The following is a 15,380-nucleotide window of genomic DNA, read 5'->3' on the forward strand; positions in this document are numbered from 1 at the left end:
CCTAAGCAGCCTTCTTTTCTTGCCGGACTCCTCTAGCGTTTCAACCTTGGACTAAAGCACCTCTTTGGGGTATTTCTGTGGCTCTTACAGTCTTGGAGTCCTTCCTATGTTCTTTCATAACTATGCTCCTTCACCTTTGAAAGAACATAATATTCCTTGACTGGTGCTGGTTTTTCTCTACAAGACTCTCAGCTGCTTTCAGCCAGGGACTTTATTTCTGAATGTACATATCGAGGTTTGGAAATTGATACCTCCCAACATGGCACCTTGACATGCTAAGTACTCTTGAGCTCAAAGGCAAAGTCTCCCTGCCTTTCTTTCTCTTCTGAAATCAGTCATGGAAATCATTAATTTCTCTTAAGGTGGAGCATAGAATCTACAAATCACTTTTTCTCAAAGCATATAATCTAGAAATGTCACTCCCTTTTTGAAGACCCTCATTCCAGAGTGGTCCTACCCTATACCTTAGACTATCCAGGAAAGGAGAGAGAGAGAGAGAGAAGCAAGCTCTGCCGACTCGCCTCCCCTTTAGTCTCATGCCACTGGAGCATGGCCCCGTGTACCTGACCACATTTCTACATGGCTATCCATTTCACATCACATCAGGTTTAAACAAGAAATGGCCATTTGGGTTTTCATTTTCAAAGGCTTCCATCTCATGTACTACTTTTAAAATTTGTTGGTTTTGAATGTGAATGAATAATGTTCGTGAAGGTCAGAAGACAATCCCGTGGAATCAACTGCCCTTCCAGCTTCACAGAGTCTCACTATGTAGCTTTGGTTAGCCTGGAACTTGTTGGAATTAAAGTACTGGAATTACAACACCAGGTCTAGCATAAATTGCTTATTACATTTTCAAAAGTGAGAACTTGTGATTAATAAAGTTCATCCAAGCTACTAAAGTGTGTTATTATTAATTTTCCCCTAAATATGTGGGTTTTTTTTAAATTAAAGCAAAACATATAGATATAAGAAAAAAGTGGGCTGGGGTACAATTTATCATGCTCATGGCCTTGGGTTAACCCTCCAGCACCACAGAAACAGAAAATAAAAGTAGAAGTGACAGTGCAGTCCTGTCAGGAAAAACTGGACATAATAGTGAACACTAAGTAGTCTCGGTCCCTGGTGGGAAGCCAGAAAGGGAACCTATAGGATATGTTTGCCTGGTAGAATAAACTATAAATTAAAAAAAAAAGATTTGTACTACATTTAGAAAATTATTATACAGCTCATTATATAGAAAACAATGGAAAGAGTAATTGATAATTTAATTCTAATTTTGTGGGACTTTTTGAGATAGGTCTTCCTTCATAGCCCCAGCTGGCCCTCCCGCCATTATTAAAGGTGTTTTATAGTACTGCTTATCATCAGTTGTATTTTTTTCTGAGAAGAAAACTTAAAAACGTCAATGTTCTCCTTTTATTCTGCTCCATTTGTTTTTATTTATTTTTTTTTAGTTTTTTGAGACAGGGTTTCTCTGTGTAGCTTTGGAGCCTGTCCTGGAACTCAGTCTGTAGACCAGGCTGGTCTCGAACTCACAGAGATCTGCCTGCCTCTACCTCCCGGGTGCTGGGATTAAAGGTGTGCGTCACCAATGCCCAGCTTTGTTCTTATTGCACATGGTTGTGGGGTACATAAGGAATTTTCCTAAGTATACTTTGACTGCGTCCACTCTACCCCATGCTCTTCACAATCACACGTCTGTTCATTTGTTCCCCTGGACAGTTTTGCTTCTAGTTCCATGTCATGTACATAAACATGCCTTTCAATGCTTATTTAAAATTTAGGAACCACAAGAGGAGAAAATGTGATTGTTTCTTAAAGACTGGGTTATGTAATTCACTTAATAATTATCTCCACTTACATCCATTTTCCTGCAATTGATGAAACTTTTTTCTTTGTGGAAGAAAACAATGTCGTTTATAGGTAGCTCCTGTTCTTTGACCACCTCTGCTGTTGGACACAAAGGTTGGTTCCATTAGCTACTGTGAACAGTGCTGAAGTAATAAATATTGGTGTGGAGGTATTTCTGTGATATGCTGTCCTGGGCTCCTTCTATTGCTGTGAAGAGACATGATGACCAAAGTAACTGAGGTCGAATTTTGGGGCTTATTTACAGTTTCAGATGTTAAGTAGACTCCATGGCCATCGTGGTGGGGAGCATGGCAATAGGCAGGCAGACATGGTGCTGGTCCCAACTCAGGACAAGGACAGTTAATAATGATGAGGCTGGACCAGGGACACCCAGATGGCCTGAAGCCTTGCCAGGCAAAGCTGCCTAAGGCACAGGGAAAATCTACTTCATTACAAAGTAAGCTAAGAACTGTCCCAACACTCCTCCTACCACAAGCCTGACATTTAACAGTGATTTTCTTAAAGTAGGCATGACGGAAATTTGTGTTAAGTTCAATATCTGAGGTTCCAAAACATTAGGTCACACATTTAATGATGTATAAAAGCAGACTGTAACTGTATGCTTTAATCTGCTTATGAAAGCTAAAGGAATTCTCTTGTTATTATCAACTTTTATCAACTTATACCCAATCCATCTTGCCACCGTGGCAGGGCGGAGAAGCCTCTTTACGACCCTTCTTGAGCTCAATAAGTAGTAGAAAAAAGCACACACCTGACAGTCTTTATTTGCAAGGGCCCCATCTGCTGGCGCTGGCTAGAACAGTAGAAAGGTAGGATGAAGGGCATACACAATGATTCTTTTTCCAAGTAGTCTGCTGAGGAAAGCCTTCTGTAGAGAGCATGACTTCATTATTCTTAGACACAAAAGGAAATGGGGTGTCTAGTGTTGACCACGTCCTCAGGATTGTTTGTGCTGTTTTATATTAACTGAACTGCTCCAGAAGCGACAAGAGGTGCAATGGTTTTGTATCGGATCAAGTGCTGTGAGCCCTCCTCCAAGTCAATAACGTAATCTCTGAAAGAGGAGGACATGTTTAATGTACAGAACTTAGCTACCTCTCCATGGGGAAGCCACACGTGCCACTCACCTCTGCTCATCTGCTTCTGGCTCTACTAGAATGTTTTCTTGTCGCTCTTTCACTCTCAGAAACACGTATGAATCTAGGTCTGGTTTGGGAACTGCCAGGAAAAGACAAATGTAACCATAAACAGCTAACATGTAACATGACAGACGTCACTAGGGTTAATCTATTGAGGCTTGTGATGGAGAGGGAGGTGTGAGAAGCGATCTACAATTTTCCTATGCACCACTTTCCCAGTGAACAATACTGAATCTTACGTGTACTTCTCTTTATGTACACACCTATGATAACGTTTAATGGCACTAATCATATACTAGAGCAATTACACTGTAATAAAGGCAATGTGAATTGTTATTGCCCTGTACCCACCCTTAAGCTTATGAGAGGACATAATGCCTACATGAAAAAGGAGACATATCACTTATACATTATGAAATAGTTTGGCCATCACTTCAACACAGGCACTGAGGTATAGTATCAGTTATCTAAGAAGAGTGACTTCATAATTCCTGTCAGAACACTGCAGGATTAAAAACTAATTTTTAGGTATTTATTTTATGTGTATGAGTGTTTGCCTGCATGCAATGCCAGAGACCAGAAGAGGGTGTTGGGTCCCTTGGAACCAGAGCTACAGACAGTTCTGAGTTGCCATGAGGGCGCCAGGATTGAATCCAGGTCTTCTATAAGGGCAGCAAGTGCTTTTCACTACTGAGCCGATTCTCTAGTCTCAAGAGTTCAGGATTTAAAACTTACAAGTTATTTCTAGAATTGTCTAGTTTGTATCCCCGGAACATGGATGACTATAGATAGCAAATCTTGAAAAGTGAAGCCCAGAGGAGTGTGTAATTCATGGAAGATACAAACAAGTATTAACACATCTTTCCAGAGGAGGTGGGAACTGAGCCATCAGTGAATACCACATTAGTGGTATATGCTTTCAACAGTGTGGAACAAAGTAGCAGATGTGTTTTCTTTAAATAAAAGCCCAGGATTTAAAGAGGGGAAATGAGGTTGGGAATGCCACAAAAAGGCTGAGATAAAAGTGTAGAGCAAGATCTAGGAGCTTATATACAAGGAAGCCTGGGTTACATGGTCATAGTGTGGACTATTAAACAAAGGGACATGGTCTTAACCTTAAGCAGTCTCTCAGGGATTAAGGCTAAGGAACCGCTGCCGCCCTTCCCCACCAATGACCAACAATGTCAATGTGTGCCACCACTGTTCAGGGTAGGCCCTAAGTCAGTCTGACCAGTGTTCAGATAAGAAGAGATTATAACACAGAAGGGTACAGTGACTTTAAAAGAGGCATGAATGCTTGCTTCTTCCCTTTGGCCACGTAGGACACACAGAAGAAACCACGAAGAAGACAAGTTCCTACTAGATACCAAGTCTAGTGCCTTGATCTAAGACATCCAACCGCCCCAACTGGGAGCTGTTCAAATGTGTTAGGACAGTGCCATATCGCAGGCCTCCTGGTGCAGCATACATGCCAGGGCAAGAGATGAGGGCACCACTGTATATGTGACCTGGAGACAGACTCAGTAAACCAGGTGAGACCTGGTCCCCTGGAGACAGGTTTGATTTGATCTGGCAGTTGTCTCATTAGACTCAACTACAGTGGACCATGAAGACGAGGGATGTGGATTTCACTGACAACCCTCTAAAGTGCAGCTGGCGATCTTTACAACAGAACTGAAAAGCCCTTTCTGTTTCTAGCCTCTTTTGTAGCCACCACATTCTAAAACCTATGAAATCTGTCAGGCCTGCTTCTCTGGCGCTTAGAAGGATCCTCCAAGATGCTCAGAAAGTATGTGGCCGGATAAAGAGGTCTGCATCTGGAGTAGAAGCCATGAGTCCAATCCCATTTGCAGGACATAAGGGTGAGTAATGCTGAAATAGTGACCTTGACATCTACTTTCGATTGCTTTTATTTTTAACTAGAACCCTTTCTCTTTTCTCCTTTTATCTTAGTTGCTTCTCTGCATACTGACTAAAGAGAGCTAGCTGACTCTCAGGTATCTGAAAATGGGTGTCTGGGATGTACTTTATGGTACTGATCTTAATCTGGAAAAGGCAGCTTACCTGCCCTTAAGAGATCCACTTTCTGCAGGTTGGGAGGCATGTGCTTTAAGGCAACATTTTTAAGATGGGTCTCTGTGTGATCCATGTACCTGGAACAAAGGAAGTCAAATGGCTCTAGTGTGTACCAACAGGAGACACCAGGGTACCAGGCTGAGCACTGTGTATAAGGAGAAAAGACCAACTAGAGAAATAAACCCTGAGCACAGCCAAAGAAACACACTCTGGCCCTGCAACCAGAACCAAAGAAATGCACCCTGACCCTGAAACCAGTGCCAAAGAAATATACTTTGGCCATGGAATCAGCCAGTGAAAGAAATACACCCTGGTCCTAAAATTAGAGCCAAAACGCTAAGAAGGACCAGTGAAAGAAACACATATTAGTTAGCCCTGAAACCAGACCCAAATCTGACCCTAAACCCGTGTAGAAAACAAACCAATCACTGAGCACCAGATCTAGCTAGTCTGAGCTCAAGGACTGAAATCTGACCAATCCCCACCCTGGAAAAACTTCACCCCCTAAGAAGTCCTATATAAACCCCGTGTCTGTTCAGCTTGTGGCTGTTCAGGTTGCCCAACTGTCCTCTGCCACCCTGGCAGAGGGCAGCCACTCTCCTGCATTCTTCCCTCCCAATAAATCTCTTGAATGAGGTTTGGATGAGACCTTCTTTCGCCGGAACAGAGATGACTCTGGGCAGAGCGGAGCAAAGCAGAGCTGTAATACTTTCTTTGCTGGAAAACCCTCTCCTGCCAGAGCAGAGCTGACACACTAGGGGAGCCTTTCCCTGAAGCAGGGCTGTAAGCTGCTATGTTTACTGTGACCTGTGGTATTCCTTGGCTCCCAAGTGCCAGAATCCCTGTTCATCCCATCTGAGCTGTAACAATCAGTATTCTTTGGCTCCCAAGTGCCAGCATACCTTTCCATCTGAGCTGTAACACTTAGTATTCCTTGGCTCCTGAGTGACAGAATCCCTGTCCATCCCATCTGAGCCATCAAAATGCTTACACTGTGGGTGAAGCCCATGCTGGAAGCCAAGTGCAGAAGAAGTTCCACGTTTCCTGCTCACTTACTCTTTGACAAAGACAAACTCCTCTGGAGAAAGGATGGAAGGCTCCCCCTCAGGGCGCATTTTCTCCTTTTCTAGGATGTGAGGGAAAAACTTCTCTATCTGTTAAGACAAATTAAAAAAAATGAAAATTGATCATTCTGGGTTTACACACTTCCTTGATCTCAGTGCCTGGCATATACTAGGCTAGTGTTGGGCCACTGAGCTACACCAAGGCCCAATTTTATTTTGTGTGTGCCTATGCATGTTCATGTGTGTATGTGTCGGGGGAGGGTGCATATATATATATGTGTATACATGTACAGGCCAGAAGACAATCTTGGTTTTGATTTCTCAAGTGTCATTGACCTGGATTTTTTGAGACATTGTCTCTCACTGTCCTGGGGCTTGAGGTTGTTACTAAGTTATTGCTCTTGCAAAGGACCTGGGTTCAATTCCCAGCACCTACATGATAGATCCCAACCATCTGTAACTTCAGTTCCAAGGAATCCAATGCTACCCTCTGGCCTCCACGGGCACCAGACAAGAACACTGTGAAAAGACTCAGATGCAGGTGAAATACCCATATAGGTAAAGTTAATAGCAGCATCAACAATAAAACTGACAAGGAGCTGAGAGAGTAACTAGATGGTAGAACACCTGTCTAGCCTGTGCAAGGTCCAGTTCTCCAAGCACTGGGGGTTAAAAAAAAAATCCAAGAATTCAGAAAAAAAGATAGATTCCAAGTGCTGTTTATTTAAAAACAGTGGAAAGAGAAGTCATACCATACAACAGGGCTCACATGGGAGGCTTACTGGAAAAGGAGAGAGAAGGGATCAGAGACCATCCCTGAAGACAAGAGTGGTGGAAGACAGAGAGAACAGGAATGAGAGACATAGAAGAGGTAAAGAGATGGGAGGTGGACAGGGTCCTTTTAAAAGGGAACATGGTGAATATGCACAGGTGGTGATCTTAGTGGCTGCAGCTGAACACATATCTGTCAGGACTCCAAGGGCAGGCTGGTACAGATGCCTGAATACTAACACCAAGACCCCAGAAAGGAAGACAGTTCACAGAGTAAAGCTTTTGGCAAAGAAATTCTGAGAAAACAACTGTATCTGATGCTAAGGAAAAGAAGAGATATCATTTAATATTTAACGTACAGATATCTCCCTGGGAGCTAAAACCCATACAAAAGCTGAAAATACAGAGAATACGTAGATAGAAAAATGATATTTAATTGCAAGAGTTATTACCAGAAATAAGATATATAGCTTGGAAAATAGTAATAAGACCTAAAACAGCTCAACACCAATAGCCATAGTTTCAGCTACACTTCCCAGAATATCCTCTCCTTATCTCTGGCTCCAGCGATGCTGGGCTTAAAATCTGCAGGCCCTGAACGCTACTCAATATCCCAAATTTCACGCTACTCAATATCCCAAATTTTACTGCATTAATGCCCATCGAACCTTCATGAGTCGACACCGCAAGTAGCTGCTAAGGATATAGCGGATCCTCTCCATCTCCATTTGGTGAATACTGACCTTCAGATCCCCGTTTCTGGCTCTTCTGAGATTTCCTTCCTATTATAAGAGAAATTCAAATCACAATATTCAAACACACCAACCATAAACATTGGCAAAGTCAGGGACACTAAAATTATGCCATTTTAAGATAACAAAGAACTCTATTAGGTAAATAATTCAAAAACACCCATTTTAAAGATGACCATTTGAATAAAATCTACAAATGGTCAACCACAAGGGTCTACAACCTCAATCCAACTGTGAAGGAAGCAATACAGCAACAGCAGAACTGTCTAAGGGTCTATAAAGGAGTGTTAAAAGCTAGTTTAGGGGCTGGGGGAGATAGCTCAGTGGGTAAAGTACCTGCTACTGTAGGCATGAGAAGCTGGGTTTCCTTTCTCAGATTCTAGGTAGGGCCAGATGTGTTAGTGTATGTGTGCAATCCCAGTACTCATGCGGCACAGAGGGAGGCAGAGACAAGGAAAGTCTTGGAGGCTCCCAGGTCAGCTAGGGTGACACACACAGCAGTGAGCAACTAACAGACCCTGTCTAAGGTGGAAGGGAAAGACTGACATTCAAAGTTGTATTATGACCTTCATACACATGCACACATGTGCATGAGCATCACACACAATGCTAAAATCAATCCACTGTGAGAATCCTACAAAACACAGACATTGTAAACTTGCTCTGAAGGTGGTAATAACCTAGGCCCACAGCATTCCAAGCCAAAGATCACAACCTAAAGTGTCTATAAGGGTAGGGTAGGTTAAAGATGTAAGAAGGAAGGGCTGTTGTTGGTAAACATTTAAGTTTATAAATGTCTATTTCAAACTAAAAAATATTTATGCCACCCAGTCCTCCCTGTAAGCTTCTATTATCAAAGGGAGTTTTTCTCTACCTCTTTGTCCTTTACAGGTTAAGTCTAACCTACTAAGTTAAAACCAGTTACAGTCAGGCTGGAGGGCTCTGAGTATAACATCTGTCCACAGCCTCTCAGCTTGGATCCAGTTTTCCAGACAGATCAATTAATTACAGGGATAAAGCCTTACCTAGCCACCTATGTGCTTAAGGCAAGTAACTAAAGATAATTTTTGTCTACTGAGATACACTAAACAGTCAGACAGTCCTCAAATGCTCAGAGATCTAGAGAATATGGCATTTAAAACGTTCCACTAAAAAGCTTTTATAACAGAGACAGGCCAGGTGCTGGCACCACCCATTTCCTCCAAGACTGAGGGACACTGAAGAAGCTCCACCCACAAAAGTGGCACGCTAACCACTGAGCAATCCTGCCTTTCATCTCAACTACTTACTCTCTAATCATTCAGGTAAAATTTTATCCTTCTCAACAACTCTGATGCTTTTGACGACTGGTAGCTTTGTCAGCTTAAAGCAACAGCCAAGGCTCCAATTGTTACAAAACAGATTTCACAAACGGGTATTTTAAGGTTGCTACTGTTTATAGTCTTAACATTAATCAATAAAGTTTTAATGAGCTACTATCAATTCTGACAAAGAGTACTAAACACCATACTATGCCACTATACTATCATAACTGTAACTATAAGCTCACAATTAAGGTGCTTTCATTGTGCTAAAGATCTGCCAGTTGTATATGTGTTAATTCTTTCAGCCAAATCATTTCTAACATGAGTATGCTGCTAATGTGTCTTAATATTTATGTTTTCACAAACTCAAAGGATTCTTTTAAGTTCCAGGGAGCCAAATTGGACCCATCCAAACAGGTCAGATTCACTTCAAATAAATATTCAACCTTTCCCTGGTCCCAGGACTCCCTTCCCTCATCTCGGGAACCCCTCCTTCAACTTACAATTCTCCCCTCAAGTACCAGGACCTAGAAAAAAAAAAACCTTTTTTTCTAAACTTAACCTGTTCTGCTAATATCTTGCCAGGTCTCAAAAAGACGCCAGAGTTCCATACAGTCAGGACTGCGATGAAAGAACCAGCTACCAGGACGTGGCAGCACCCCCAGCTTTTTCATTCCCCCAAAGAGAATCACCACCCCAAGTCAGCAGGAAGCAGTCTTGAGAACTCAAGGTCCTTATTTCCTAACCTGCCAAGCCCAACCCCCAACTTTTTAATAACAATAAGAGGTGGGAATGTTGGGAACCAGCAGTCTGCTGACCCCACCCCTGATGATGGGCGGGATGCTCATGGCCATGTCTTATCTAGTCATGACTTACCTGACTGCCAGTTAAGCATGTGCAAGTTTCCCTTTTAAAGAAGTGTGCTAAGTGCGCCTCCCTCTTTGGCTCCTTCTCTCTTGCTCTTTCTCTCTCTCCTCTCTCTCTCCCCTGCTTTCAGTTGGCTACCAGCTACCTCCCTTTCTCTCTCCTCTCTCAATAAACTCCATGTGGGCGCTGAATCTCGTGTTTGTGTTTCACAGGCAATAATTATAGCAAAAGAACAAGTGCTGTCAGGAATTATAGGAAATAGGACAGCACAGTGAGCGGGATGATACTTAGCTGCTCTGGCGTGTCCTCTCATGTAGAATGTAGACTGTTTGCCAGACGCTGACAGGCTGGTGTTTACAGGAACTCTTGGGCAGGAGAGGGCTTGGTGGTTGGCAGTACTTGTTACTTTTGCAGAGGACCCAGGTCTGGTGCCTAGCACCCGCTAATAACCATTTGTAACCTCAGTTCCAGGGAATCTGATACTCTCTTATGGGCTGTGTAGGCACTAGGCATGCAGGTACCACACACATACATGCAGGCAAAACATTCACACACATAAAATAAAAATGAACTCGAAATTTTTATGGAAACTCTTGTAGTTTATAAACATAGATGCAATGACCAGTTTTGGCCATCATCTTGACCATATCTAGAATCAACTAAAACCCAAGCAGCTGGACGTACCTGTGAGTAATGTTCCTTCAGCCTACAATGGAGCCAGGTGGTGGCGTACACCTTTAGTCCTACCACTTGAGAGGCAGAGGCATGTGTATCTCTGTGAGTTTTAGGCCAGCCTGGTCTACAGAGTGAGTTCCCGGTTCGAGGACAGGCTCCAAAGCTACACAGAGAAAACCTGTCTTGAGAAAAGGAGTTTTTTTGTAAAAAGAATATGGGAAAAGGAAATTTTTGCTTTCTGCCTGCTTGCCCTCAATCTTACTCTCAATGGCAAGTTCATGTATCCTGCTGCTGAGGCATTACTTTCCTAGTAATAGGATTCCAACCCATACTGAAGATCAGCTGAGACATACATCCTATTGGAGTGAACTACTTACTATCAGACTCTTGGCCTTTCTGTTGGGAGTCAGACCACAGCTTGTAAGTCACTGTAATAAACACCCCCACGCATACATATTCATTCTTTGAGTTCTCTTCTTTTTGGGGAACCTTGACCAATACAGTTGGAACTTCTTTTAAAGCACTGAGCTGAGTCAAACAAAGACTTGCCATCAGAGCACTTTTCAATACGCTGCCGCCAAAATGCTCTTTTTTCCTCTGTAGCCTGGAGGGAGACAACTCTTACCATGTGCTGTAGCTGTTCCATGACACACTCCACAATTTCAGGCTTGCTCTCCAGTAGCTCAGGGGCAAACTTTTCATTCATCCATGCCTATAAACCAACACGGGGAAAATGAGTGCCACCATGGAGCAAAACAGGGTCAGCTCTCAGGCCCAGATGACTACCAGATGGGAACGAGCTCACTGGTTCTGTCCTCAGAAACACAAAATCAAACAAAAATTCCTATGTTGTGATTCTAACTCAGTGCCTCCAAGTGATTGTTTGGAAGCAGGGTTTTGAGGAGGTGAAGGTGTTAAAATGAGCTCATTAGGATGGGACCTAATTCAATGTGACCGGTCTCCTTTTCAGAAAACAAAATTCTATCACAGACACAGCCAAGAGGGCAGACCAAGTGAAGACAGAGGAGAGAACCACCAGCAGGTCCAGCAGAGAAGCCCCGAAAGAAACCAACCATGCAAGCACAGTGATCTCAGCTTCTTAAATACAAAAACAAGTCTTTTGGGTAAGCCACTCAATCTGTGGTTGATTATATAAGCCCAGCAAACAAATACAATCACTGAAACGAGAAACACTGCATTTCAGGAAATATTTTAAACCTGTTATTTAAAACATACCTTCCTCCTTCTTTTTCTCCCTTCACCCCCCCCCCATGTTCCCCAAGTCTCTCTCAAATTCATGGCTTCTTTTTAATTTCTTTACATATATATGCAAATAAACACATAATACAACCTACTTAGTCCATTTAGTGTTGCTTGTTTTTAGGACTGACCATCGGCATTGGATAACCATTTAGGGATGTCATCCTCAAGGAAGACTAGTTCTCCCTCTCTGAGCAGCTGCTGATTGCCTGAAGCCTTGTGAGATTTCCTCCATTCATATTGGGTTGTCAGCCTGTGTTGTCATCCATTGTTCAGGCCTTGTTTAAACAGCCATATTATTGAGCTTTCATTGGGCTTCCCCGTCATATTCAGGAGCCAATCGCACAGCGGATTTCCTGGTCCTCTGACTCTTACAGTTTTTCTGCTTCCCCTTCTTTGATGCTCCCTGAGCCTTAGGGGCAGGGACTGTGTTGTAGACATATCCATTACAGCTGGGTGTTTTCTAAACACCATTCAATAAAAATGCTGAACTTAAAGGGTATCATAGTGCATGCCTTTACTGGCAACATACAGGTGGGAGAGGCAGGTGATCTCTGAGAATTCAAGGTCAGTCAGTGACGCATAGTGAGTCCATATCTCAAAACCGACCAACCAAAAACTCCTAAACTACCAGAGGTTCATGAGATTTTATATGTGTATAATTATATGTACAATTGTATATTAGAAACTACACATAAAATAGCATAAATATAAAATCTCATGAAACCCTGTCTATATAAGGCTAGTTCCAGAACAGTTAGGGCTGTTAGACAGAGAAGCCCTGTCTCAAAAAAAAAAAAAAAAAAAAACATAAATAAGTAAATAAATAAATAAAGCTAAGTTACTAGAGCACAAAAAAATAATCATTGCTATGCTGTCAATTTTTTGCTAAATCATACATTCTCCAGTGGGAGAGGGGGCGACAATAGAGAACTGCAGACTCCCACCCCACACATCTTTACGTCCTGAAAAAGTACCACAGTGGTGCCTTGATTTGTGAAACGTTCTTCTTAAATATATCCAAAGCTGTCCTCCACTAGCTGTGCTTGAGGACTGACAGAATGAGGTTTCTTCTAGGGAATGCCCTGCTCTCTGCCTTCCTATTTTTATGCACATGTTACAAACACTGCTCTTCAGAAATAAACCTTCAGTGTCCTTATTTCCTGAGCCCTGGAATTGCACCTGGAGTAAGTTAAGGGCTAAGAACAGGGCAAAGGGGTTCTATGAGGGGCTTACCTGCTCTAGCCTTTCAATGAGCTCTGCAGGCGTTAGGACCACCTCCTCACTCTCCCCATCGGAGTCCTGTTCATGGAGATCCAGCACCTCTGTCATCTTTCTGAACCAGGAACCTAGCGAAAATAAACCAACACTCTGCCATGTTTTTCCCACTTACTTGCAAAAGGCTTTCAGGGCAATGTTTACTGGGGCTGGAGGGGAACCACTGGCCAGGGATGGAGAACTCACAGACTAATTTTCAGTCCTCAAGGACTAGGTCAGTTGTCATTTTCTCTCCTAATCCTTTCCACTGCGTGGGACAGGAACTAAGCACCTGTACTGAACGGCAAGTGCGCCTTTTCTTCCCCAGTAGCGTTTTTTGGGGGGTAGGGGGTAGGGGGGTTTCCCCAATGACCCAGGTACCCATTTCCGTGCAGATGTGAAACTTGCACGGCGTTGTGTGCACGGCACAACCAGCCCGCGGCTACAACTGACCTGTGTCTCCCGGGCCCCTCTACGACACGGCGCGGGAACCCGCCCTCCCTCCCCTTCCAGCCCGCACGCTGCCGGGGAACCTCGGGAGGAGGCTGCACCGGGGACGGTACCGCGGTCAGAACTCCCGCGCAAGCGCTACTGCGGACCTCCGGAGCTGCAAATCCCGCGCTCCTTTCCGAAACTCAGCGTCCACAGGAATGACATCAGCGCGCTGGAGCGCACTAACCAATCACGTCTCGGGAAACATGGACTGGCGTCCCGTTGCCCCGCCCTCTGGAGGGCAGGCACTAGAGGCACGTAGAGAGTACTTCCGGAAGGCGGAGGCGAAGGTTGGAAGTGCAGTCTCAGCCCTGACTCGCCACGTGGGGGCGCTCACCTCACGGCGAGGAAAGCGGGCAGTGCCACCTGGCGGCCGACTCGTGCATGCGCCTGCTTCCTTCTGTTAAAATCGGCTGCTTCTTTGAGTCCTTTCCTCCCCAGCTCCAGACCACCCAACTGCACCATCATCTGGGGGGCCCATGAGAAACGCAAATTCTCAGACCCGACCTAGGCCACTGCATCAAATTCCCCTGATTCATTCAACACAGAGAAGGAAAGCAAGAATGTGTACATATTTGTATATGCATGCTTACATATACACATAAATATTTCTGTTGTCTGGTTGCCAGTATTTCTTTTAACTGTAGATGTTTTTCTCTCTGATGTGTTTTGTTCTGTGCAAAATGTCATTTTGGACTGTTCTAGCTTTGTTTATCTCTAGATCGAAAAACAGGGAAATTTCCTATGCCATGATGACAGACAGGGGGAAAAAGGGAAGACTGGTATTGCCTGGTATTATGATAAAAATTACAGGTCTGGGGATATAACTTAGTCGGTATAGTCTTTGTAAGCAGGAGGACCTGAGTACAAGAATTTACATAAATGAGTCCTGGTGGCATACATTTGTAACCTCAGCACTCTACAGGCAGGGATGAGAAGATTCCTGGAATTTATGAGCCACAGTACCCTAGAAAACCCTGACTAATGCACTCAGTAAACTCATTGGTTTCCCCAGAGTAAACTCTGACAGAATTGTGCCTCTGTCATTAGGACCTTAGAAGATGTTACTACACCCTCTGGGAAGGAAATTTAGTAACTGTGTGTGTTACTGTGTATGTGTTTGTGTGGGCATGTGCCACATAAGTGTGTGGATGTGTAGAGGCCAGAGGTCAACAACACTGGTTGTCTCCAACCATTGCTCTCCACTGTATTTTTCAAGACAATTTTCTTATTGAACCTGGAATTCTTTCAATTAACTGTCTCCATGGGCAATGATCTCCAGGGGTCCACCTTTCTTCCGCAGTTCTTGGGTTACAGACAGTACTGTGCGATGTTGGGGATTCAAAACCAGTTCCTCCTGGTGTGCAGCATTCATCGACCTATTGATCTGTCAAAGGTCTCACTCTGGGAATCATAGACTGTTCCTCCCCTCCTTTAACATTTAATATGGATCGGTTCCATTGCCAAGCCCTCTGCACTAACAGTTCATAATTTCATAAATATATATGTTGAAATTACATATGAGTTCCCATTGTCCTTCCTTTACATTATTTTGTACAGAAATGTTCTCTAATGTTATTTAGGTTGCTCGTTTTAATAATAAAAGAGTGGCTATTCTCAAAAAAAGAATGCCTATTCCCTATGTAGGGGTCTACCCTTTGTGTGGTGTGTGTGTGTGTGTGTGTGTGTGTGTGTGTATGTGGTGCATGTTCACAGATATGGGGGGACTGAGGAACATCTGCCTGTCCATGGAGGCTAGAGGATGCTTTATCATTCTCTGCCTTATTCCCATGAGATAGGGCCTCTCACTGAACTTGAAGTTAAGCTGGCATCCAGGAGAATACTGCT

At 43.5% G+C, this 15,380-nt stretch overlaps 1 protein-coding gene across 2 annotated transcripts; it reads right to left on the bottom strand.

Annotated features, from left to right (window-relative positions):
* Window positions 1-2,793: 2,793 nt before the first annotated feature.
* Gins4 (GINS complex subunit 4) lies at window positions 2,794-13,658 on the bottom strand. 2 transcript variants are annotated; one of them, XM_051182135.1, is made up of 8 exons: window positions 13,640-13,658; window positions 13,020-13,132; window positions 11,149-11,235; window positions 7,594-7,707; window positions 6,147-6,244; window positions 5,079-5,167; window positions 3,003-3,093; window positions 2,794-2,929 (listed from the first exon to the last, which is right to left on the bottom strand). In XM_051182135.1, exons 2-8 carry the CDS (start codon window positions 13,113-13,115, stop codon window positions 2,833-2,835), a joined length of 672 nt encoding a protein of 223 aa, XP_051038092.1. In that variant the 5' UTR covers window positions 13,116-13,132; window positions 13,640-13,658; the 3' UTR covers window positions 2,794-2,832. The 2 variants fall into 2 exon arrangements, with proteins under 2 accessions (XP_051038092.1, XP_051038091.1); XM_051182134.1 differs by lacking the exon at window positions 13,640-13,658 and adding an exon at window positions 13,494-13,511.
* Window positions 13,659-15,380: the final 1,722 nt, after the last annotated feature.

Source organism: Phodopus roborovskii, unplaced genomic scaffold (assembly GCF_943737965.1).
Source record: "Phodopus roborovskii unplaced genomic scaffold, PHOROB, whole genome shotgun sequence".
Classification (NCBI taxonomy): Eukaryota; Metazoa; Chordata; class Mammalia; order Rodentia; family Cricetidae; genus Phodopus; species Phodopus roborovskii.